Here is a 26,954-nt window from a genome sequence, read left to right on the forward strand (position 1 = left end):
TTAAACTAATGTGGTAAGATTGTTAAATCAACAATGGACAGTCGAGAAAGAAAAAGAAAACTATCTTATTTCCGTACATCTTTAGTAGAGGAAGAAATAACTAACCAAATTACTCAATCATTACCCGTTGGCAGCAGGGATTCTGCCCATCTCGATCCATTCACTGGGCTGGGTAGTGGACTACAGATGTAGGCTGCGACATCTGTCGGATGTTCAGAGATCTGGGAATGGCCTGCGTGTGTGACCCGGAGGTGGCTGGGTGGACTATCCCATACTGGATGTTCACGGCTTTGAGCTGCTGTTGAACCTTGTCAAAACGCTTCCTCTTACTGTACATCTATCTCCCTGGCGACATCCTGGAAAAACTCCACCTCTCATTCACCAAACCTCACTTTTCCTTTAGCCCTGGCTGCCCTCATCAGTTGTTTCTTGTCTCGGAAGTTCAGGAAGTGTATTGTGAGCACCCTGGGGAACTTGTGGTCTTGATGTCCCTGCAAACGGTGAGCTCGCTCAATGACAGCCGGGTTAGGGAAGGTGCCGGGCCCCAGTGCCGCTCCAAGAAAGTTGACGCGTCGTGCCCTCCGGAAGGCTGATGAGGTGAAGATTGTTGCATCGGCTACCGTACTGCTTGGTCTTTCCTTTTTACAGTGGGCGTCTCTACTTGCTTCTGGACAGTGGCCACTACACTTTGTAAAGTAGAGACACTGTCTTCCGTGTCACTGATAGTTTTTCAGCGTCTAAGCGTCTGCCAGAAAACTCGTTGGAAGTCCCGTTTAGTTCCTTGTATGGCTGGTAGGACACCCGTGAATGTTGCGGGGAACTCATCTTTTATGCTGGCAATCGCTCTGATGATCTTGTTTCCCTCATGAACTCGTTTAGCTGCGTTGCTCTCAGCTAGTATGGCGGAGGGTTCAACAGGTTCTGGGTTGCTGTTGCCGTTGGGAATATCAGGCTGTCCTTACTTCTTTCCCTTTGCACGGGATGACATTTCCCACCCAGTAATCTTGGGGATACAGATTGAGTTCTTTGAGACTTTTTTCAAGTACTTAGGATAGAAGTAAAGGATTAGCCGCTTATCTTAGAGGGAGCAAATGTCAGTGCGTATGCTCAGCTTGACGCCATATTTGTAATCCCTGTCTGTCTGTCTCTCTGTCTATATCTAACTATCTATCTATCATTATTATATCATATTATTACTATATCATAACATCCTATTCTCTTCCTCTCTTCTCCTTTGTCCATCCTTACTTTTTCCCTCCACTTCCCTCTTCTCTTTTACCATTGTGCCTCCACCTCTTCTGCCTACCCATTTCTTCTCTCCTCTCTCCTCCTCTTCCTTCCTCTTCTTCAGGCGGTGAGGTGGCGACCCCGCGGTTCACACAGTATTTCCGGGGCAGTCTCTCAGGCCTGACCATCCGCCCAGGTCGCATCGAGACGCAGAAGGTCATCTCCTGTCTGCAGGCCTGCAAGGAAGGACTGGATATCAACTCCCTGGAGAGCCTCGGCAAGGACATTAAAGTGAGCAGGAGAATGAATAGGAGAGGAATACCAATGCACAACACACACATACACTCACGCACACTGCACCGGGCCTCATTTATCACTCTGTTGGTAATAGTAAAAGTGTGTGTATAGTTTCTCGTACATGCATCCCGACCTCACTTTCCTGCTCAGTTTCCAAATCGTGAGGGAACACATATTTAATTTATAGTCACTTAAATATAAATACCCATCTTGTAATTAAAGATTATGTTCATGTTACAACCGATGACACTATGGTGCCCATAAGCTCCCTTGGCTCAGAATCCGGCTGAAAAACAGAATGGGATCCAAGAGACAGAAAAAAAAGACGTTTTCAATCAGAGTTTTGAGGTTAGATTGAACCGTGTACCATCTCAAGGCACATTTTTCCTTCAGCAGCGTTATGGCGCCAGACACACAAAACATCTGGAAGGAAATAATACTGATAATAATGTCCTCAATGGCATGCAATGTTTGTGAGGTGAAAAGACATTTCTTTTGACCCAGACCTGATCCAAATCGAAAAATAAGTTGCACACTAACAAAGACGTTCGGTAGTAATGGAGGGAAACTATTTCCCATTCAAATAAGCAAAGGTGTCCATTGCTGGAGCCTTGGGTGCATTCGCGTCATAGCTCCTTCAGTATACCACTATACTGTAGTACTGACAAAACTAGTACTGAAAGAAACTGGATATGCACGAGATTGGCAAAGGATCTGGCTATGTTCAGACTGGCAGCTCAAATCTGATCTTTTGCATATCCAGATCAGAATCTGATAAATTTTACCACGTCTGGATGGCAAAAAATAACACGGAAACCGATTTTTGCAAATCAGATTTAAACCACTTTCATACAATAGATGGTTTGTAATGTGATTTAAATCACATTTCTAGATACACTATATGGACAAAAGTATTGGGACACCTGGCCGTTATGCCTACAGGAGCTTTTATGACATCCCATTCTAAATCCATAAGCATTAATATGGAGTTGGTCCCCCTTTGCAGCTATAGCAGCTTCCACTCTTCTGGGAAGGGTTTCCACAAGATTCTGGAGTGTGTCTGTGGGAATTTTTGCCCATTCATCCAGAAGAGCATTTGTGAGGTCAGGCACTGATGTTGGACGAGAAGACCTGGCTTGCAAACTCCGTTCTAGTTCATCCCAAAGGTGTTCGATGGGGTTGAGGTCAGGGCTCTGTGAGGGCCAGTCAAGTTCTTCCACACTAAACTCACCCAACCATGTCTTAATGGACCTTGCTTTGTGCGCTGGGGCACAGTCATGCTGGAACAGAAAAGGGCCCTCCCCAAACTGTTCCGACAAAGTTGGAAGCATAGAATTGTCCAAAGTGTTTTGGTATGCTGAAGCATTAAGATTTCCCTTCACTAGAACTAAGGGGCCTAGCCCAACCCCTGAAAAACAACCCCATACCATTTCCCCTCCTCCACCAAACTTTACAGTTGGCACAGTGCAGTCAGGCAGGTAAAGGTCTCCTGGCAACCGCCAAACCCAGACTCGTCCATCAGACTGCCAGACAGAGAAGCGTGATTCATCACTCCACAGAACACGTTTCCACCGCTCCAGAGTCCAGTGGCAGCGTGCTTTACACCACTCCATCCAATGCTTGGCATTGTGCTTGGTGATGTAAGGCTTGCATGCAGCTGCTCGGCCATGGAAACCCATTCCATGAAGCTCCCGGCACACAGTTTTTGTGCTGATGTTAATGCCAGAGGAAGTTTGGAACTCTGCAGCTATGGAGTCAACAGAGCGTTGGCGACTTTTACGCACTATGTGCCTCAGCACTCGTTGACCCCGCTGTGCGACTTTACGTAGTCTGCCACTTCGTGGCTGAGTTGCTGTTGTTCCTAAACGCTTCCACTTTTCAATAATACCACGTACAGTTGACCGTGGAATATCTAGCAGGGAAGAAATTTCATGAACTGACTTATTGCAAAGGTGGCATCCTATGACAGTACCACATTTGAATCCACTGAGCTCTTCAGAACGACCCATTCTTTCATAAATGTTTGTAAATGCAGACTGCATGGCTAGCTGCTGGATTTTATACACCTGTGGCAATGGGTCTGAATGAAACAGCTGAATTCAATGAATAAGAGGTGTGTCCCAGTACTTTTGTAAATATAATGTATGTCTCAGTTTGGACGCTCAAATCACATTTCAGGCTGTCCTTTGTGTCACTTGCAATGCTTTTAATGGCAGTATACCTCTCACTGCACAATGATGGTGGCCGTGACCGCAGCACGAAACATGGTGACATATACCGACCTCCTCCATCACTGATGCTGTTTGATGAGTCAGAGGAGTTCTGCACAGCGACTAGACATCACTATGGTGTGAAGAGAGAGAGGACACATCTCCATCCTTTATAACATGCAGCTTTCTGCTTCGGTTCCGTTAATATTTGAAAGCACGCCTACATCATTACCACGGCAACCAGTGAAGATAGGTTAATGATGCCTTAACACAAATCTAACCTCATCACTTCCTAATAACGATTGCATTTAAGAAACAAGTCAGATTTGCCTGCAGTCTAAACACAGCGTTTTTGTTTGTTCGTATGAGGTCAAGCCAAGTCAAGTCAATTTTATTTGTACTGCCCAATATCGCAAATTACAAATTTGCCTCAAGGGTTTTTTTTTTACAGCAACACAACATCAAGTTATGAAATGTGACTGAGCATCAATAGAAGATGCTGCAGTATGCAGCGCTGACTCATGAGCCATTTTCAACTAAAGCAAAAAATAATATCACATCCGTCCCCAGGTACTCACCCTGTCCTAAATGTGCTATGCACTAAATCTTCTAAAATGGAGAGTTTTACAATTACAAAATATAGGCATGTTGTTTATCGATTACATTCGTATTGCTTCTCTTGGTTATAAGGGTGCACTTTTATTTTCAATAGGCAAATGCCAAACTTTTATCAAATTATTGTCCTGTAAATAATTTTCTGCTGAGATGCACAGTTAAATTGTTTTGTTTTTTTTTGGCCCATTTTTTCACAGATCTGCTCCAACTGCATTACTTAACATGTAAATGACACTGTGAAAGCCTTTAATCAGTAGCCTCCATGTCAGCCCCACAGAGCAGCTCCACAACACCAGCACATTTGCATGTTTCCATGTGGAAAATTGATGCATCCTCAGGAGCTCATGTGAAATGTGAACATTTTACCACATTTCCTGTGTAAATATTTGTGCGAATGATTTGCAGATAGAAGGTGCCGTTCTCCAACATGAAAAATGTGGCCCATTGTCAGTATCTGTTGTGTGTGCAGCCAGAAACGCTCTTACACATATTAATAATAATAATAATAATACATTTTATTTGTGGGCTACATATAATTATATATGTATCATAGCATTTTTTTTGGAAAGTGTCAATGGTGTTGATAATTATATATATATATATAGTATAACATTATTGTGGGTAAAATTTGTGTATTTTATTTGTGTATTTTATTTATTTCATGTGTTATTTATTTATTAGTATTGAAGCATGCTCTGGCAGCGAATTGCTTGTAAATACAAAGCTGTAAACATGCATCATCACACACAAACACACAGTCCAATCCATTATTAGATAACAGCTGACAGTCAGTCGAGTGAACGCTTGACTTGTTTCAGGTACGAGCGCTCGGAAAAAAACAGATGGTGAAATGTACAACCGCTGTTCTGCAAAACTCAAAAAAAAAAAAAGAGATTAGTAGATTGCAGATGTTTTGTCCTAAATAACGGAAGATGAGATGCTGTGGCTGGCGACAGCGTCTGCTGACTCACCACTATCTAACATACCCAAGATCCTGATATTTTGATGACTTTGAGAAAAAATCTATAAAGCAATCAATCTACAAACAGGCAGGCGAGGATTACAACAGACACTGTTTATTGCTGCGGCGTTATCGCTTATCTGCAGATACTGAGCGAAAGAGGTCATAGAAAACCGCACAATTTCCAAAGCTTTGAGATGAACTGAAGGGTCGAGTCATCGTGTGACCAATATTTAAGGTGAATAATTTTCTCACATTAAAAAAGTGCCATATTTACCCCTTTTCTGGAGTATCTGCTGGTGTTATGACAAATTCTGTTACCACTGAAAATTGTGATGTGCACGTGAACACTTTGTGCATATTTAGGATCGTGTTCATTTCAGATGAAATGCTGGGATATGTGGTAGGAAAACAAACTATTGAAGAAATGAAGGATAACCACTTTAAAATCAACAGACAGATGCTGTCTTAACTATGAATGATTCAGCTTTTTCTGTTATCTTGCTTGTATTTATATCTGTATGTGGTGTGTGTGTGTGTTTTGCATGTTTTCCTGTGTGTGTGTGTGTGTGTGTGTGTGTGTGTGTGTGTGTGTGTGTGTGTGTGTGTGTGTTTGTGTGTTCTCAGTTCCATTTTAACCCGGCCCAGTCAGTGCTGGTGGTGGAAGGAGAGGATCTGGACAGCATCAACACAGCCATGACCAAAGTGTCCTACATCAACTCCCGCCAGTTCCCCACACCGGGCCTGCGAAGGCTACACATCACCACCACAGTACAGTGAGTACACACACACACACACACACACACACACACACGTCATGTGAGAATTACTGACAAGGGATCTCAAAGCAAGGACAAATGTCTCTGTCTGATTTTATGACGCTATTTAACATTCTTCTGTAAGGTTTCTGTAAGATTTGCTTTGCTTCACTGCAGCTCCACATGACAACCTCAGTACACAGGGGTCACAATGTAACAATACACTACAGTACAGTACAGTACAGTACAGTACAGTACAGTACCACATACACAATACAACTCAATACCAAACAAGTACATTTTACACAGTAACATAAAACTAACAAACAACAGGTTAGTTTGCACTGGCTCAAATCTTATACATGGTGGGGCGTCCGGGTGGCGTGGCGGTCTATTCCGTTGCCTACCAACACGGGGATCGCCGGTTCAAATCCCCGTGTTGCCCCCGGCTTGGTCAGGTGGGAAGCCGGATGTGGGTATGTGTCCTGGTCGCTGCACTAGCGCCTCCTCCGGTCGGTCGGGGCGCCTGTTCAGGGGGGAGGGGAAACTGGGGGAATAGCGTGATCCTCCCACGCGCTACGTCCCCCTGGCGAAACGCCACACTGTCAGGTGAAAAGAAGCAGCTGGCAACTCCACGTGTATGGGAGGAGGCATGTGGTAGTCTGAAGCCCTCGGCGGCTCGGCAGAGGGGGTGGAGCAGAGACCGGGATGGCCTGGAAGATTGGGGTAATTAACCAAGTACAACTGGGGAGAAAAAGGGGAGGGGATCCAAAAAAAATAAAACATCTTATACACAATAACCACCACAGCCATCAATATTGCACTGTTATTATACCAGATGAGGCTTCAGGACTTCCTGGCGGGGCCTGGTTGACCAAGTTTTAGTTGCATTTTACACGTCGTAACCAGTCAAATAAAGTAAACATAAAAGAATAGAATGAACTTCTGGACTATGTCAGAGCTGCAAACATGCTTACCTCTTTCAGGATAGGCCTAAAAACGTTCCTATTTCGTGCCAGTCTCACTCCTGTCAGGGCCTCTAAATTAACTGGTGGCATCGTCCGGCTAGTATGAAACCATGACTGCTGTTACTGTTTCTTCTGTTATGGTTGTAGCCTTCTGTTGCCCGTATGTGACATGGTATCAACTTGTGGCTATGACATGCCTGTAACACGCCTATCACTCCTTAATGTTCGGAGGTGCACTTATGCTAAAAGTACTTGACATGGCGCGCACTGCTGGCTGATACATGGTTTAATATCCAGTTGTGACGCGAGTTGGTAAAACTTGAATCTGTAGGTTAAGTGGAAAACTTACATATGGAGGTGGGAGGAGTCATGGGAGGAGTTAGTGGAGGGTTGAGGTGGGAGGAGTTAGTGGGAGGGGCTGGATGTGGGAGGAGTTAGTGGAGGGTTGATGTGGGAGGAGTTAGAGAGGGGCTGAAGGTGGGAGTGGTTAGGGGGAGGGGCTGGATGTGGGAGGAGTTAGTGGAGGGTTGAGGTGGGAGGAGTTAGAGGGGCTGGAGGTGGGAGTGATTGGTAGTGGGAGGAGTTAATGAGAGGGCCTGGATGTGGGAGGGGTTAGTGGAGGGTTGAGGTGGGAGGAGTTAATGAGAGGGGCTGGAGGTGGGAGTGGTTAGGGGGATGGGTTGGTAGTGGGAGGAGTTAATGAGAGGGGCTGGAGGTGGGAGGAGTTAGTGGAGGGTTGAGGTGGGAGGAGTTAATGAGAGGGGCTGGAGGGGGGAGTGGTTAGGGGGAGGGGTTGGTAGTGGGAGGAGTTAATGAGAGGGGCTGGAGGTGGGAGAGGTTAGTGGAGGGTTGAGGTGGGAGGAGTTAATGAGAGGGGCTGGAGGTGGGAGGAGTTAGTGGAGGGTTGAGGTGGGAGGAGTTAATGAGAGGGGCTGGAGGTGGGAGGAGTTAGTGGAGGGTTGAGGTGGGAGGAGTTAATGAGAGGGGCTGGAGGTGGGAGTGGTTAGGGGGAGGGGTTGGTAGTGGGAGGAGTAGGGGCAGGGGTTGGGAGTGTCCACAAGTCTGCTGCCAGTCTATCTCAGGCTATTGGTGCCTTTTGTTAAAAGGAGTTGGAACTTTTGAGAAAAGCGCCGCGCTCGCCAAACGTCTCTTTTCGTGAACTGACCAATCACGGCCCAGATGTGATGGACAATGGGCAGCTGACCTCGTCATTGTTTACAGGTATAATGTAACAAAAATATAAACAAAAAATAATATCAAAAGGTTAAATACAAACACACATCCTAAAAATGCTGCAGAAACTATGTGGCGCTGGTTAGCTAGTTAGCTAGTAGTAGATTTCAGTTAGCCCACAAATGAAAAAGGCTACGATCCTTCACAATAGACCAGCCGGGCTGGATGACGAGATGGCATAATGGTCATATCTGTCTTCGTCTGTTTCTTTGTTGTTGTTTCTTTCTTTCTTTTTTTATTGTTTCTTTGTTTCGGCCCTCCCTGCCTCCCCCCACGCCCCCCACGCCATGTGTTTCTGTCTGCTTGCTTGCCAGAGAGTCTGCCTGTCCGTGTTAACAATCCCCCAAAACCTTGCCTTTCTATTCCCCTATGAAACTCTGCTCCCATCTGTTTAGCAGCTGTCACAGACGCCTCCTCCTCCTCTCTGTGTGCTACATGAGCTAACTCGCTCCTGTACAGTAGCTCCTGTACAGTACATCTGTACTGTACAGGAGCGCCATAGAGATGCACTTATTCGGGCATCCGGTTGCCATGGCGGTCTATTCCGTTGCCTACCAACACGGGGATCGCCGGTTCGAATCCCCATGTTACCTCCGGCTTGGTCGGGCGTCCCTACAGACACAATTGGCTGTGTCTGCGGGTGGGAAGCCAGATGTGGGTGTGTGTCCTGGTTGCTGCACTAGCTCCCCCTCTGGTCGGTCGGGGCACCTGCTTGGGGGAACAGTGTGATCCTCCCACGCGCTACGTCTCCCTGGTGAAACTCCTCACTGTCGGGTGAAAAGAAGCGGCTGGCGACTCCACATGTATGGGAGGAGGCATGTGGTAGTCTGCAGCCCTCCCCAAATCAACAGGGGGTGGAGCAGCGACTGGGAGGGCTTGGAAGAGTGGGGTAATTGGCCGGGTGCAATTGGGTAGAAAAGGGAAATTTTCGAAAAATGCAGACAATGCATGAAGATGAGAGAAGGGCAGTTATTCATTTATTTGATGCCCCTTTTTTCTTTTGAAAGCAAGGAGGCTTGTGCACTACTTCATGTATCTGTTTTTAAGGAAGTGTGTACTTGTGTATTTGTGTGTTTATTCCCATCTTTACACACTTTTCAAGTGCTTGATCATTACCAAGCAACCTGTGTGTGTGTGTGTGTGTGTGTGTGTGTGTGTGTGTGTGAGATCCTCCTCCTCGCCTACAAATCCGTTCATGCCCTTGCCTCCCAGTACCTATCAGAACCCCCCCCCCCCCCGTATATTCTGTCCCGGACTCTGCGGTCTGCAGACACGGGCCTGCCCTCCACCCCCCCCCCCACACTAGCCTGCAGGCTTCTGAGGACACAGCCTTCAGTGTGGCAGCCCCCCTCCATTTAGAACTGTCTCCCTGCAGAGAGCCACAACGACGCTTCTCTGGACACGTTTAAAAAGCTCGCCTGCTCACTAACCCTGTAGTCTCTAGTCACTTCCCCTGTTCACTAACCCTGTAGTCTCTAGTCACTTCCCCTGTTCACTAACCCTGTAGTCTCTAGTCACTTCCCCTGTTCACTAACCCTGTAGTCTCTAGTCACTTCCCCTGCTCACTAACCCCGTAGTCTCTAGTCACTTCCCCTGTTCACTAACCCTGTAGTCTCTAGTCACTTCCCCTGTTCACTAACCCTGTAGTCTCTAGTCACTTCCCCTGTTCACTAACCCTGTAGTCTCTAGTCACTTCCCCTGTACACTAACCCTGTAGTCTCTAGTCACTTCCCCTGTTCACTAACCCTGTAGTCTCTACTCACTTCCCCTGTTCACTAACCCTGTAGTCTCTAGTCACTTCCCCTGTACACTAACCCTGTAGTCTCTAGTCACTTCCCCTGTTCACTAACCCTGTAGTCTCTACTCACTTCCCCTGATCACTAACCCTGTAGTCTCTAGTCACTTCCCCTGCTCACTAACCCTGTAGTCTCTAGTCACTTCCCCTGTTCACTAACCCTGTAGTCTCTAGTCACTTCTGTCATCCCCATTCACTAACCCTGTAGTCTCTAGTCACTTCCCCTGTTCACTAACCCTGTAGTCTCTAGTCACTTCCCCTGTTCACTAACCCTGTAGTCTCTAGTCACTTCCCCTGTTCACTAACCCTGTAGTCTCTAGTCACTTCCCCTGCTCACTAACCCTGTAGTCTCTAGTCACTTCCCCTGTTCACTAACCCTGTAGTCTCTAGTCACTTCCCCTGCTCACTGACCCTGTAGTCTCTAGTCACTTCCCCTGTTCACTAACCCTGTAGTCTCTAGTCACTTCCCCTGTTCACTAACCCTGTAGTCTCTAGTCACTTCCCCTGTTCACTAACCCTGTAGTCTCTAGTCACTTCCCCTGTTCACTAACCCTGTAGTCTCTAGTCACTTCCCCTGTTCACTAACCCTGTAGTCTCTAGTCACTTCCCCTGTTCACTAACCCTGTAGTCTCTAGTCACTTCCCCTGTTCACTAACCCTGTAGTCTCTAGTCACTTCCCCTGTTCACTAACCCTGTAGTCTCTAGTCACTTCCCCTGTACACTAACCTTGTAGTCTCTAGTCACTTCCCCTGTTCACTAACCCTGTAGTCTCTAGTCACTTCCCCTGTTCACTAACCCTGTAGTCTCTAGTCACTTCTGTCATCCCCATTCACTAACCCTGTAGTCTCTAGTCACTTCCCCTGTTCACTAACCCTGTAGTCTCTAGTCACTTCCCCTGTTCACTAACCCTGTAGTCTCTAGTCACTTCCCCTGTTCACTAACCCTGTAGTCTCTAGTCACTTCCCCTGCTCACTAACCCTGTAGTCTCTAGTCACTTCCCCTGTTCACTAACCCTGTAGTCTCTAGTCACTTCCCCTGCTCACTGACCCTGTAGTCTCTAGTCACTTCCCCTGTTCACTAACCCTGTAGTCTCTAGTCACTTCCTCTGTTCACTAACCCTGTAGTCTCTAGTCACTTCCCCTGCTCACTAACCCTGTAGTCTCTAGTCACTTCCCCTGTTCACTAACCCTGTAGTCTCTAGTCACTTCCCCTGCTCACTGACCCTGTAGTCTCTAGTCACTTCCCCTGTTCACTAACCCTGTAGTCTCTAGTCACTTCCTCTGTTCACTAACCCTGTAGTCTCTAGTCACTTCCCCTGCTCACTAACCCTGTAGTCTCTAGTCACTTCCCCTGTTCACTAACCCTGTAGTCTCTAGTCACTTCCCCTGTTCACTAACCCTGTAGTCTCTAGTCACTTCCCCTGTTCACTAACCCTGTAGTCTCTAGTCACTTCCCCTGTTCACTAACCCCGTAGTCTCTAGTCACTTCTATCATCCCGTTCACTAACCCTGTAGTCTCTAGTCACTTCCCCTGTTCACTAACACTGTAGTCTCTAGTCACTTCCCCTGTTCACTAACCCTGTAGTCTCTAGTCACTTCCCCTGTTCACTAACCCCGTAGTCTCTAGTCACTTCTGTCATCCCCATTCACTAACCCTGTAGTCTCTAGTCACTTCTATCATCCCTGTTCACTAACTCTGTAGTCTCTAGTCACTTCTATCATCCCTGTTCACTAACCCCGTAGTCTCTAGTCACTTCTATCATCCCGTTCACTAACCCCGTAGTCTCTAGTCACTTCTATCATCCCTGTTCACTAACTCTGTAGTCTCTAGTCACTTCTATCATCCCTGTTCACTAACCCTGTAGTCTCTAGTCACTTCTATCATCCCTGTTCACTAACCCCGTAGTCTCTAGTCACTTCTATCATCCCGTTCACTAACCCTGTAGTCTCTAGTCACTTCTATCATCCCGTTCACTAACCCCGTAGTCTCTAGTCACTTCTATCATCCCGTTCACTAACCCTGTAGTCTCTAGTCACTTCTATCATCCCTGTTCACTAACTCTGTAGTCTCTAGTCACTTCTATCATCCCTGTTCACTAACCCTGTAGTCTCTAGTCACTTCCCCTGCTCACTAACCCTGTAGTCTCTAGTCACTTCCCCTGTTCACTAACCCTGTAGTCTCTAGTCACCTCCCCTGTTCACTAACCCTGTAGTCTCTAGTCACTTCCCCTGTTCACTAACCCTGTAGTCTCTAGTCACTTCCTCTGTTCACTAACCCTGTAGTCTCTAGTCACTTCCCCTGCTCACTAACCCTGTAGTCTCTAGTCACTTCCCCTGTTCACTAACCCTGTAGTCTCTAGTCACTTCCCCTGTTCACTAACCCTGTAGTCTCTAGTCACTTCCCCTGCTCACTAACCCTGTAGTCTCTAGTCACTTCTATCATCCTTGTTCACTAACCCTGTAGTCTCTAGTCACTTCTTTCATCCTTGTTCACTAACCCTGTAGTCTCTAGTCATTTCTATCATCCCTACTCACTAACCGTGTAGTCTCTAGTCACTTCTATCATCCCTGTTCACTAACCCTGTAGTCTCTAGTTAGTCACTTCTCTCATCCCTGTTCACTAACCCTGTAGTCTCTAGTCACTTCTCCTGTTCACTAACCCTGTAGTCTCTAGTCACTTCTATCATCCCTGTTCACTAACCCTGTGGTCTCTAGTCACTTCTATCATCCCTGTTCACTAACTCTGTAGTCTCTAGTCACTTCTTTCATCCCCATTCACTAACCCTGTAGTCTCTAGTCACTTCTATCATCCCTGTTCACTAACCCTGTAGTCTCTAGTCACTTCTATCATCCCTGTTCACTAACACTGTAGTCTCTAGTGAGTCACTTCTATCATCCCTGTTCACTAACCCTGTAGTCTCTAGTCACTTCTATCATCCCTCTTCACTAACCCCGTAGTCTCTAGTCACTTCTATCATCCCTGTTCACTAACCCTGTAGTCTCTAGTCACTTCTATCATCCTTGTTCACTAACCCTGTAGTCTCTAGTCACTTCTATCATCCCTGCCAATCTTTGCTATTTTTATTTCCTGTTCTTGTATTATTTATTTGGTCTGCTCCACTCTGTGTAAAGTGTCCTTGGATCCCTTGAAAGGTGCTTTATAAATTTAAGTTGTTGTTGGTGCTGGTGCGTGTGTGTTTGTGTGATGTCAGGGAGCTATCTGGCAGTGCAAACTTTAATGTGTGGACTCGTCCGGTGTGTGTTGAGTTGTTGGGTATTAAGCACAGACAGGGTCAGATCAGCCTGGACGTTTGTCGGTCGATAAAACAAAGCTGACACCAGCAGCCGTGATGGCTGCTGTCCAACTGCGAGCAACCCCTCGCTGCTCTGCTCGGTCCAGATGAAGGAGAGACGGCATTACCTCCTTTACATTCGCCAGACGACTGAAAGCTGCAGACTGTGGTAGATGCAACACAGTGAATGTGGCCCCGGCAACCTCTTTGTCTTTTGTTTTGTGTTTTTTTATTTGGTCTGTGTTTTTGTTTTTTCTCATAACCAAGTTGTTCTGTCACTGTGCATTTTGTCTCTGACCCACAAGCCATGACAAGCAGCAAAAGGGATTTAAACATCCTTACAACTTCAGTGATTTATCACACTGTCTACTTTAGCTATTGCAAAACAAACCCCGGATTTGAAATAAAAAAACCTTCAAAGCTAAACAGACCCTTACAAGTGAAGTTACCCGGCCTGATTCTGAACGACGGCTTGGCAAGCTCGGCGCTGGCTTAAAAGATCTGCTTTGCAAGTCTTTGGAGGAAACATCTTTAAACTGCTATCTAAATGAGAACAGTGCGGGATCTTCTGATGGAGAGACACGATGTGTGCAAAATCAAGTTGAAAGAGGGGGTAGGAATATTGCAGCGCTTTTATTGCTTCAAATAATGTGGAGAATGGGTGGGGGTGGGGGGTGGAGGACTTGGTGAGAGGATAAGCAGTTAGCATGGGGAACGGTTAACTATGCTACACCTCACAAACTCCCCCTCCTTAGTTTTAAAATAAGATAAGGCTGTTAGGAGTAATGGGCTGTGAGACTGGAGCCAATTATTTGACAGCTCACACACGGACACACGGACACACACTGAACCCAAACATAGGCACGACACCCATACACACAAATACCGGCAATGCATGTTGACAGAAACACACAATACGCTCTTTCTCTCTTATACCCTCTTCCTCTTCCTCACTCAGACATGATTCCAGCTCATTTGTGGACATCTGACATGTCCAAACGTCCTCAGTAGAGATCATTTGCTGCGACTGCTGCACAGTCTGCTGACCACTGCAAGTCTTGGGCGGGGGGGCAAACAACATCGGTACCCTTATGTAAAATCGCTATGGTGACCATTGGTTTTTATATGATAATCACTACGATACGTTATGGTAACTACAGTTACACTTACCCATGATAATGCCCCGGTTTTACTATCATACTTTATGGTAATAACGGTTAAATTATTCATGCGTCAGATGTCCGTGTTGGAAACCCTGCAGGGATACACTCGCACCATATGCTTGTACTCCTATCTTTGTGAGGACCCCTCATTGAGTACATTCATTCCCTATAAAATTAACCCTTACGCTGACTTTAACCCAATCCTGATTCTAATCCTGAAACACGCAAACAAAACAGGGCAAAATGTCCTCGCTCTGATGGTTACAAACTCAAAGTGGTCCTCACAAATATAGAAATACAAGTGCACAGAAGAAATCAGGATTGTGCACAGCGCCAGCAGCTTTATTGTTTTTCCATAAGCACAGCCAGATTTCCGCCACATCGAAGATCCGATAATCTGTCCTCCCTCCAGAGGCGGTCACAGATGAATTAGGTTTAACATTAACTTCAGATGCAAGTACTGCATATCTTCAGTTGGAATATCACATCTTCACTTGTGCTTTTTCATGTAGAGGTAAGGCAGGGAAGCTAGGTGGCTCACAGCTCAGAAAGTAACAAACATCAGAGCGTCCGGGTGGCATAGCGGTCTATTCCGTTACCTACCGACACAGGGATCGGTGGTTCGAATCCCCATGTTACCTCCGGCTTGGTCGGGCATCCCTACAGACACAATTGGCCGTATCGGCAGGTGGGAAGCCGGATGTGAGTATGTGTCCTGTTTGCTGCAGTAGCGCCTCCTCTGGTCGGTTGGGGCACCTGTTCAGGGGGGAGGGGGAACTGGGGGGAATAGCGTGATCCTCCCACGTGCTACGTCCCCCTGGAGAAACTCCTCACTGTCAGGTGAAAAGAAGCGGCTGGTGACTCCACGTGTATCGGAGGAGGCATGTGATAGTCTGCAGCCCTCCGCGGATCAGTAGAGGGGGTGGAGCAGTGACCGGGACAGCTAGGAAGAGTGGAATAATTGGGGAGAAAAGGGGGGGGGGGTAACAAACATTTTCGCAGGGCAGTTTTTGGTCAGAAAAGAAGTAAAAGGAGGTATGACTTTTAAAGGACATAAATATTACAATAAGGAATGGCATGTGGGAAGACCATGGACTGGTGGGCTAGTGCCTTCGAGTCATAGGGAGTCCAGTCCATCTGCCAGTACTCCTGTGTGGGTTAGCCAGCAATAGTACCTCAGCACGGCAAACACAGAACTTGACTATGAAACTAAAAAGAAAAGGACACAAAAATATTAGTGCTATCAAAATTAACGCATTTATTTTTGCGATTAATTTGAAATATTTAATGCATTAAAGCAATTAACACAGCTGTGTTTTGTTTCCTTCCTGTGGCGGCTGTGCGAGGCTGTCTCACAGGCACATCGGGACCTAGCTAGCTAACACGTGACGTCACCACTGAATGCAAGTTTGGCCACCGCGACATTAGCTTCTGGTGACGTCACAGCAGCATTTTTAAGCAAATGTTACCATTTGTTCTCGTGGGTAACGTTTTCATGACGTTGTGTCTTGGTCGGTTACAGACGTTATTTTTGGTACCGTGAATAACGTTGCCGTTGTGCGCTCTCCCTCCACATGGAGAGCGGTCCGTTTCCCGACTCTGCTCCTCCCAGGACTGGTACAGTGGTAACCTTCGTCTCCGCTTTCTCGCTGCAGGAGGCGTTATTTGTTCCCAGCCCTCATCTCCTCATGGAGAATATCGGACGTTCTATGATGCTGTACCATTGGGGCACATGTGGGGTTCTGTGATGAACAATTAATGAACATGTTATGAACTTCCTGAATTCATGACGCTTTAAATTCAACTGGCACTTGAACATGGAACACTTTTTTTGTTCATTATCACTTATATTAGTGTATACAATTTTAGTGTATACAAACTTTCTTTGGGCGGCACGGTGGCGCAGTGGTTAGCGCTGTCGCCTCATAGCAAGAAGGTCCTGGGGTTCGAACCCCGGGGTTGTTCAACCTTGGGGGTCATCCCAGGTCGTCCTCTGTGTGGAGTTGGCATGTTCTCCCCGTGTCTGCGGTGGGTTTTCTTCGGGTGCTGCGGTTTCCCCCACCATTAAAAAGCCATGCATGTTAGGGTTACTACTCCTGTCTGTGCCCCTGACCGAGGCGTGGCGAGACGAACTGGAGTCGGTCCCCGGGCGCTGCACGGCGGCTGCCCACTGCTCCTAGCTACACAGCTAGGATGGGTTAAAGGCAGAGAGGAATTTCCCCATGGGGATCAATAAAGTAGCTCAAAATCAAGAAATTATATCTAATTTTAATAGCCGTGATAGTTTTGAAATTCAGCTGCCACGTTAACATACAGGCCTGGGTTTTGTTGTTCTATCGGCTAGTGCGTACAAGAGATATGCCTTTCAAGCCGACACTCGGTGTTGATGGCCTTGATGGTTTTATTAGAAATCTAGTTCACAGCAGAGAATCTGTGTTCAAAGTTTAAAAAAAAGATGCTATTAAACAACAGTATTCACGTTTAAATATCCATTATTACAAGATTCAGTCTTAAGACGAAAAAACAACTGATCGAGAGTAATCACAGCAAATTGTGCGATTAATAGGTCCATTTTTTTAACTGATCGACAGCCCTAAAAAGTGTATGAAATTAAAGCTAGGGTGGGGAGCTTGCAGGGTTACTCTGTCTCGCCGTGCCGTTTAGTGTCTCGTCTCCGAGGTAAAACCAGAAGCATGCCTCGGAGGTCAAGGGGAGCGGGGTGGCAGTGAGTCATTTACTTTGTCTCATTCGCTGACATTCAGCGATGCCTGCCAATATTTACCAGTCATATTATGCTTCAGGAAAGCCAAATTATTGCACGTAGCGCCTCTAAAATATATTCCGTCTAAAAAATGCATTAGGGAGAAGCAGGTAACCTTCAGTCAGCCTGCAGCGGCAGACAGGCGGCACCAGCTCCCCGGCAGCCGGAGAAGGTAAATGGACACATAAAAAAAAAAGTACAAAGCACTTTGCCTCTGCTCATTAAAAGTGTATTTACTCTCTAATTTAGCATTAATCCTGAGAGATTCCACCGACTTCCACCCGCCCACCCTTCACAGCCCCGTATTTCTTTTTTCTGCTCCCTTTCCTTCTCTCTTCCTTACAGTATCCTCAGCGGTAATGAAGCTGCCAGTTCTCACCAGACTTGTCGTAATTGACCATCGGCCAGTCGGAGCGTTGAGGTCACGGCTAATGGTGTTATGCTAACCACTGCAAAGTGGTGTTTGACTTAACGTGCAGTGCTTTTATTTTTTCATTCTACTTACAGGGGGTGCCTCTGTGTGATATCAATTATCAGTATTACTAACCTTCTGTAGCATCCATCCATCCATTATCCCAACCGCTTATCCTGCTCTCAGGGTTGTGGGGATGCTGGAGCCCATCCCAGCAGTCATTGGGCGGCAGGCGGGGAGACGCCCTGGACAGGCTGCCAGGCCATCACACAGGGCCGACATACATACACACACACACACACACACACACACATACACACATTCATACCTAGGGACAATTAAGTACAGCCGATTCACCTGACCTACATGTCTTTGGACTGTGGGAGGAAACCGGAGCCCCCGGAGGAAACCAACGCAGACACGGGGAGAACATGCAAACTCCACACAGAGGACGACCCAGGACGACCCCCAAGGTTGGACTGACTACCCCAGGGCTCGAACCCAGAACCTTCTTGATGCGAGGCGACCGCGCTAACCACTGCACCACCGTGCCGCCCCCTTCTGTAGCATGTATTTTTTAAATTGGAAACTAGCTATCTTATCTCTCCAAAAACACAGTCGGGTAAAATGACAAATTGCAAACTAACATCAGTCAGTGTGTGTTGGAGGTGAATGAAGTGATGCTGAGCCACTGCAAAGTGCAGCACCAGCAAAACGGGGACAGGAGGAAAACACGTTTACCTTAACCAGTCAGCTTTAGAAGTGCATCCCTGCAAAACATTGCTCTATATTTTCTAGCTCTGCCAGTGAAGGGAGATAACACTGAAATTCAGCATGTAGAAGAGACTGTCTCAGGACTTCAGAGTTCAGGTCAGTATTTCTGTGACCACACAGCCGAAGAAAGGTGAAAGAGGGGAGATTGTCTCCCGTCCAATTCCTCAGAAATTGTGAAAAGAAAATGGAAAAGACGAGTCAGACTTTACCCGAGATAATTTGATTATCAAACTATATTCTAACAGACGTGTTTACGAAGAGCGGAGAGTCTCGATTCTTGGCTTTCAGCGAGAGAGTTGCTCATGTTGTGAATATGCAGCAGGACGTTATCAGTTTCCCCCATCTCATCTCTGCCTGCGGCACAGCGAGAGAGAAGCGGTGCTAAACATGCTCCCTGGTATTACCAATACCCGTAGTCCTGAGAACAAAGTCAGGACATTTGATTAAGAGGGTACAGACAAGGCCCTGTGATGGCCTGGCGGCCTGTCCAGGGTGTCTCCCCGCCTGCCGCCCAATGACTGCTGGGATAGGCTCCAGCATCCCCGCAACCCTGAGAGCAGGATAAGCGGTTTAGATAGTGGATGGATGAATGGATGGATGGATGGCCATCAATTCACACTGATCTACTTTCCATCCATCATTCACTGTATTTCTTCACAGATATACTTCTTAGATAGACGGAGGGATGGATGGACAGATAGACAGATGGATGGATGGATGGATAGATAGATAGATAGATGGAAATAAGTTCATCACAAGAGAATAAAGTTTACCTTCATACATACTTGTACATAAACACACATACTGTCTGTAACTGTACATCTCTACAGCCAGACTAGTTAGACAAGGTTACACAGATACTATGACACTACATACCACACACAAACACAAGTTATCACATCAGAAAACAAGTTCACTTTCATATACAGCACTTAGGATTTTGGAGGTGTCTTACACAGACTAATAGGGGGTGTACTTTCTGTAGCTCATCACCCAGAACATTCAGCAACTCCCAAAGATTTTAATTAGTTTTTTTTTTTGCTTAGTAAAGCGGTTCAGTCAGATGTAATGTCGTACGTTGGCGTTCGCGGTGAATAGGGACGACTTGATTGGGGCCAGTTTCAAAGGACTTACCAGAATCTACTGAGCGGTGTGTGTGGGCGTCTTTTCATAAACCGCCATCTGTGAGCTGCCGTATGACGAGTAAGACAAACCTCAGTCGTGATACTGAGCCACTGACTCCTACAAAATAAAGGTGTGGACAAACAAAGTTAACTGAGCCACTGACTCCTACAAAATAAAGGCGTGGAAAAACAAAGTTAACCGAGCCACTGACTCCTACAAAGTAAAGGCGTGGACAAGCAAAGTTAAGAGTCATACCATCTGAGGAGCAGCTGTGCATCCTCCCCTATCGTCTTCTTGGTAATACAACAACTTGAATTACCCAATTTATTCAGGAAGTGGAAATAAGATTAGAAACACAATGGCGGCATTTTGTGAAGTGGAGAGGAATTGCAACAAGCCCAATCGAGCGACAGAGAGAGAGAGAGAATGCCAAATTATCACAATTTACAGTCTGCTTGGTGTTTTTGAAAATGATGCGCAGCATTTATATTCGTATTTTGCACCATTTGCTGCTAAGCTCTTCTGAAAGACGACTCTCTTTGTTTCTGCCTCGACGCCCACTTCTGTTCAAACAGGAAACCATGAGACAACTCATTAGTGACTACTGGATAGGCCTTATTAAAGGGGCAGTTCAAACTCTGTCATTATCTGCTCGCCTCATGTCAGTGGAAACCCGGGTTAGTGTTCTGTTGCCACACTAGAGGATTTAGGGCTTTTAGAGGGGAACTGTCACTTTAAATCCTGAAACATTTTTCCATCCATTATCCAAACCGCTTATCCTGCTCTCAGGGTCGCGGGGATGCTGGAGCCTATCCCAGCAGTCATTGGGTGGCAGGCGGGGAGACACCCTGGACAGGCCGCCAGGCCATCACACAGGGTCAACACACACACACACATTCACACCTAGGGACAATTTAGTACGGCCGATCACCTGACCTACATGTCTTTGGACTGTGGGAGGAAACTGGAGCCCCTGGAGGAAACCCACGCAGATACGGGGAGAACATGCAAACTCCACACAGAGGACGACCCGGGACGACCCCCAAGATTGGACTACCCCGGGGCTCGAACCCAGAACCTTCTTGCTGTGAGGCGACCGCGCTAACCACTGCGACACCGTGTCGCCCTGAAACATTTTTGACACGCAAATTCGAATATGACTTCAAACTCGCCTACATTTTTGTTCCAAATATGGAGCAGGATTTGGTTGCTGAACTGACAAGCCTTATTGAACAGTGACTGATGATACAGGTCAGAAACTCACCTTCCACCGGGACTGTCCTATAATCCCTCTCTCTTTTCGTTTCTCAGGTGCTTTGGGGAGGACACGTGTCTCTCCATCCCAGACATTAAGGCAGTTGTGATGGTTCTTCCGCCCAGTGAGCCAAGGATCACCATCACGGGATCCAGCCGACTCATCAGGCCTGCCGGCGACCTGCGGGGCCCGCTGGGCGTGGCGCCCTTCAAGGAGCTACGCATCACCAGCACGGTGGTTAAAGGAGACAGCTCAGCGCACAGCGGCTGTGAGCACACGCCTCATCCTGTTATCATCACCGTCTTGTAGTATCGTTGATCAAATACCGTTATTTATCGCAGGCTGATCGCGTTACTATTATGGACCGATTAGGTTTCTATGTCTATAAATATGAGCATACTACTACTATTACTGTTACTTTCGTCTGCTCCCGTTAGGGGGCGCCACAGCGGATCATCCGTTTCCATCTCTTCTTGTCCTCTCCATCTTCCTCTGTCACACCAGCCACCTGCATGTCCTCCTCACCACATCCATAAACCTCCTCTTTGGCCTTCCTCTTCTCCTCTTCCCTGGCAGCTCCATATTCAGCATCCTTCTCTCAATATACCCAGCACCTCTCCTCCACACATGTCCAAGCCATCTCAATCTTGTCTCTCTGCTTTGTCTCCAAACCGTCCAACCGGAGCGGTCCCTCTAATATACTCCTTCCTAATCCTGCCCTTCTCTGAATTGAAATTAGGGGGAAATTTAGCCACTAATAATCTGCATGTCCAGTAAGTGCTGGAACTGTTTCAAGTGATTCATTCTCCTGAAAGAGCTGTTCTACATGGACTGCGTGTACTAGGATGCATCGCATGAGATTTCTCAGTGGCGGAGATCAGAGATCAGAAGAGCTCGCCAACCTTGCCATGTGTTTCTTCTGCCATCCACTGATACCAGTGGATGATGGAAGTAGGCCAGTTTGCTGTAGCATGCCACAGCAACACAGACAGCGCTGCTGACTACTGTGTATATTACAGAGATGCCCGTTACAGTTGATAGATGGGAATAAGGTTGAAAATCAGCAACATTTCCTTTCCAGATGACTTGACTAAGCGGGAGATTGATTCATTATTTAAGCCTGTAGGAAAAATCTAGACTCTCGGGTTTTAGTCTTACCACTTTCTCCCCCAGAGAAGCTATGCCAGGTCGCTAAGGTGTAGTTTATAGCTGAAATCCATGATGCCCATCCATGATCCCTCCCTCTGGCAGTGGGGACTACAAACTACAAACCAGGTGTAGCAGGACAACAAACCAGGTGTAGCAGCCATTGTGGCTGGTGTGCTGTCAGCTCAGCAGTAACCAGTCCCCACCCTTGTAAAAATGGATCCTGGGACCAAAGCTAACACACACAGTCTGATGTATTACAAACATCACATCACACCGTGGGAACACTGTTGTACAGTCATACTGGTTGTCATAGACACATACTAAGTTCACGCCCGTGTCAACAGCCCACAGATCAGGCGTGATGGAGGTGATGCATAACCTGGACTACTGTGACGTGTTGGTGATCGGTGAGGAGCTCAGTCCCACTAGAGAGAGTCTGGAGATTCATCACAACGCCCTGCTGGGAAAACATCTGGACGCCACCAATTCCACCTCTGGCATATCCATATACGGTAGGGCGGCGCCGGTGATGTGTCATGAGTTAAAGTATCAATAATCCCTGGAGCTGACTGCTATCATACAACTTCACTTACAGGTATGACTCGATTGACAAAGTGGTGGACCAGATTTAGAGTATTTGACCATACTATGATGTTGTTGTTGTTGTGTGCTAGGTGTGGACTCCATGGCCCACTACGAGCAGGCCCTGAGGCAGGTTCGCTACAGGAACTGGCAGCCGTCCACCCTCAGTGAAAGAAAATTTCGGCTTACGTGCTCCGAGCTAAACGGTCGTTACACCAGCAACGAGTTCACTCTCGAGGTCAGCGGGTCGGATTCTGTTACGTCTTGTTTATATATTGTCTGTCTCCGCCGCTCAGAACGCCCTTCTGCGTCTCTGCTGCCTTTGTGTCTTTTCTTCTGATGCGAGACGTCCTTTGTCCCTACCCGTTAGGTCAGCGTCCTTCACCACTCGGCGTCCGTGGAACACGTGAATCACATGGCCGCCCAGTCGCAGTACATGAGACCTGTACATCATCCACTCATGATACACACCCTCAACTCACACATGTCCGGTAAGACAGAGCCGTGGACAGAAACGGTGTAAACTGACAGGGACAAAAATGGGGTGATGAAAAACACGAGGGAGGAATAATGGAACCGTTATTAAAAAGATGTCGACTGATGTAACAATAACTGAAACATGATATAAGAAAACATAATGTCACATCATATTACAAACCGTCACATATCCTAACATATTGCATAACATAACAATGTGGTATAATATAACATAACACAATATGTTAACTTCTCAGTAAATCTCTCCTTCATTAATCCCACCTCTTGTCATCTGTCAGGGGGGGCTCCTCCAGTGGCCACAGTGGTGATAGTGGTGTGTATCGCCGCCCTGGTGGTGATTGTGGTTATCGGCATCTACAGGATCCATGCCACTCACCAGGAGGGTTCCAGAGAAGAGGAGGATGCGGTCAAGGAATCGGAGGTGGACTGGGAAAACAGTACACTTACCATCACTGTCAACCCCATGGAGGTAGTAACAAGACAGCTCTTTGTCTGTGTGTGTGTGTGTGTGTGTGTGTGCGGACAGTGGTACATGGAGTGTGTTTTCTTTTGGTGACTGCATTCAAACTGTATGAGTACACATATACAACATTGGCGCCGCCTCGATGTGTGCGTTCTGTCTGAGCGGGGCAGAACTCAACGTGCTGTGTGTAATTCTACTTGAATAATGACCTCTAAATGGCAGCGGTGTGAACACCAAGCAAGTGTTCCCGCAAGCAAGACTAACACATTCAAACAGAAGTTCAGCGGATACACAGCACATTAGCCAGCATCTGCCATTTCCAAGCACCCTTCGTAGACGCCATCCGTTCTGACGACTGCTGTACACTTTGCTGAGGACTGTGAGTGCAAACCACAATTTTTCGGGGGACAGGTTGTCAGACAACAAAAACAACTCCCCTCCGTTATACTGATATGCGTCCTTGTCCAGCTAGTTTGTCATTTGAATTGCCCTCTACTATGACTCCAGGAACAACTGGCGACGTACCTACTGCCCACTTACACTAACCACATGCTGCACTCACGGCTATGATATATCTTCTGTTCAGTGTTGTGGGATGCCTGCAGGTGACACATAAATGTATGACTAATTGTTGACTCTCTTGTTAGTCATTTTGGGTAAAAGGGTCTGCAAAAGGAGAAAATGTATTGTACATGTGGTTACTCCTTGTGTTTTTAAAGGCAGTAATCTAAAGGAGTCGGGACGGAATACCTATGCGTGAATGAGAGGGAGGACAGTGGAATGGTGAGGATGCAAGGAGTAGAGGTGATGAAGGCATACGAGTTTAAATAGTTGGGGTCAACTGTCCAAAATAACAGGGAGTGCAGAAGAGAGGTGAAGAAGCGAGTGCAGGCAGGGTGGAGTGGGTGGAGAAGAGTGTCAGGAGTGATTTGGGACAGAAGGGTACCAGCAAGAGTTAAAGGGAAGGTTTACAAGATGGTAGTGAGACCAGCTATGTTATATGGTTTGGAGACAGTGGCACTGATGAAAAGACAGGAGGTGGAGCTGGAGGTGGCAGAGTTGAAGATGATAAGATTTTCACTGGGAGGGATGAAGAAGGACAGGATTAGGGACGATTATATTAGAGGGACAGCTCAGGTTGGACGGTTTGGAGACAAAGCAAGAGAGGCAAGATTGAGATGGTTTGGACATGTGTGGAGGAGAGATGCTGGGTATACTGGGAGAAGGATGCTGAATATGGAGCTGCCAGGGAAGAGGAGAAGAGGAAGGCCAAAGAGGAGCTTTGTGGATGTGGTGAGGGAGGACATGCAGGTGGCTGGTGTGACAGAGGAAGATGGAGAAGACAGGAAGAGATAGAAACGGAAGATCCGCTGTGGCGACCCCTAACGGGAGCAGCCAAAAGTAGTAGTAGTAGTAATGTAAAGGAGTCGGGGTGCTTGCTTTGTTTCAATCAGGACCATTTAGCAACTCCTGCTGATTTGTACTGGTCATGTTTGGCTGTGGGAAAGCAAAATATTACATGTAAGTACCTTTAGTGATAATCACTGTCTGAGAATTTGAAGGTCGCTCAAATGCAGTTTGTTTATTTTGCCTCAGATGTTTTAAGTGGTCAAATATTTGTATGTGAAATCATTTTAGCTTTTATAGTGTGGTCTTTTGGTGCCTTTTTCAAGTCATTGTTCATTCCTCTGTCCTCCAGAACGTCGGCGGAGCTCAGACTCTGGACACAGAAGTAAAGGAGGAGGAACAAGAGGAGGAGGATGAAGAACAGACTGGGGGAGTCTCGAGTGCCGAGTCAGAAGACAGCGAAGAGGATGAGGAGGAGGAAGAGGAGGAGGAAGAGAGAGATGGACAGAGGGAGAGAAAGCAGAGGGGCAAGCTCGAGTGGGACAGCACCTCCATACCATACTGACCAGCCGATCACACAACAAACACACACGGCCACAAATACACAGCTACACCCACATGCACACACACGGAAATACTCCCAAGAGTTCCTCATGAAACCCGTTCACGAGCTGCAGTCTGTTGGGAGAACTTCGGTTTCAAACCAACTGTCTGCGGTGCCAATTTTAATGAAACACTTCCCTCTGCTGGTCAAAGTCAGAATTACACCCCCACCCACGCAAGCTGAAGTCTCAAAAATGATTCTCGTCCCACTGGTTTTCACCCAGATGCCCCCAGGGGACACGCACATGCTTGTTTTCCATTCCGACGAACTACTCCAGCAGCTAATTTCTCTAATTAGTTCAGCCCCCCCCCCCCCGTGGGATGTGTGCTAATTAGTAAAGTCAGCTGGTGCAGTAATTGGATGAAATGAATCTACATGTTTCTTCAGCCCAAGATTGCACAGGAGAAGCAAGTGATCATACATTTTCTAAATTGTCGTTCAAAAGTAGAGGAGTTAAATACAAAAAAAAAGAAAAGAAACGTCACGGCGACTGCCCAGCGAGCATACGCTTCTGCAAGAGGCTCATTATAAGTGATGATCGGAGGCTAAATTAGATCAGACTAACACTTTAAAAACGTTTCGACCAGAAGTATTTTGCTGTCGGAGACAAGCGAGCTGGACTAGCCGCTGGAGGGAAAGTGTGCGTCAACACAGGGGCTGTTGTCTTTCTTTGCAGTTTTAAATATTTGCAATGAAATATATTCTCAGATTTTGTTTTGCTTAAAACCTCGTGCAGTTCAAAATATTTCTTATTTTTTTATCAGATCTGGCGATGTATGATTAACCCAACACTAATGTAACACAAAAGGCGTGCGTTATCATTTTGATAGATTATTTCTATGGTTGTTTGTTCAGTGTCTTGGTTTCTTTCTTTGCCTGGTTTGTTCTTGCCATGATGAAAAAGAAGGACGCAGTACTTGTGTATGTTTTTCTATCGCTCCTTCCGGCGTGTACAGTAGGTATAGCGTAGCTGTACTGTCTCTCCGCGTTCAATAAATCCCCTGTCAACCAACCTGTCAAATACTTCTGAGGTCCGTGTGATCGATGCCGGATTCTCTGAAACCATGAAACACAGGTCATAAGAAATTTAAGGGACGCGAGATGGAAGAAGAGCCGAGTTCCCTTCTCACTGTCACCTCGCACAGCAGCGGCGAGCTCGCTGCAGTTTACCAGCCGGAAGTCTTGTAGCTATAACTCGGGGGGCAGTCTGGGAGACCGTCGCCGCACCCGGGACGCGAACCCGTGTCTCCCGCTTCACAAGCGACAACGTTAACCAGTCGACTAAAGCAGTGGTTCTCAACCTTTTTGGGGTCCTGGACCCCCTGCGTATTTTTGATCTACCCTGAGGACCCCTCCACCTGATCTTGGGGGAGGGGGGTTGCAATTTGATAGAAACAGTAGAAACTGCATTTTAAATTGCATTATAGCATTTATTCACTCTTTGGGGCAAAAATAAGAGCTTTCA

The 26,954-nt window shown here is 46.8% G+C and overlaps 1 protein-coding gene across 1 annotated transcript in view; it reads left to right on the forward strand.

The window, feature by feature from the left end:
- The window catches only part of LOC130124471 (calsyntenin-2-like), a 235,324-nt gene extending 209,874 nt beyond the window's left edge, over positions 1-25,450 (forward strand). Inside the window, 8 exon segments of the mRNA XM_056293925.1 lie at positions 1,352-1,518; positions 5,938-6,086; positions 20,903-21,114; positions 22,340-22,507; positions 22,670-22,815; positions 22,948-23,068; positions 23,354-23,544; positions 25,238-25,450. Of these exon segments, the coding sequence (XP_056149900.1) occupies positions 1,352-1,518; positions 5,938-6,086; positions 20,903-21,114; positions 22,340-22,507; positions 22,670-22,815; positions 22,948-23,068; positions 23,354-23,544; positions 25,238-25,450 (1,367 nt within the window).
- The last annotated feature ends 1,504 nt before the right edge of the window (positions 25,451-26,954 follow it).

Source organism: Lampris incognitus, chromosome 14, assembly GCF_029633865.1.
Source record: "Lampris incognitus isolate fLamInc1 chromosome 14, fLamInc1.hap2, whole genome shotgun sequence".
In the NCBI taxonomy this organism is placed as follows: domain Eukaryota; kingdom Metazoa; phylum Chordata; class Actinopteri; order Lampriformes; family Lampridae; genus Lampris; species Lampris incognitus.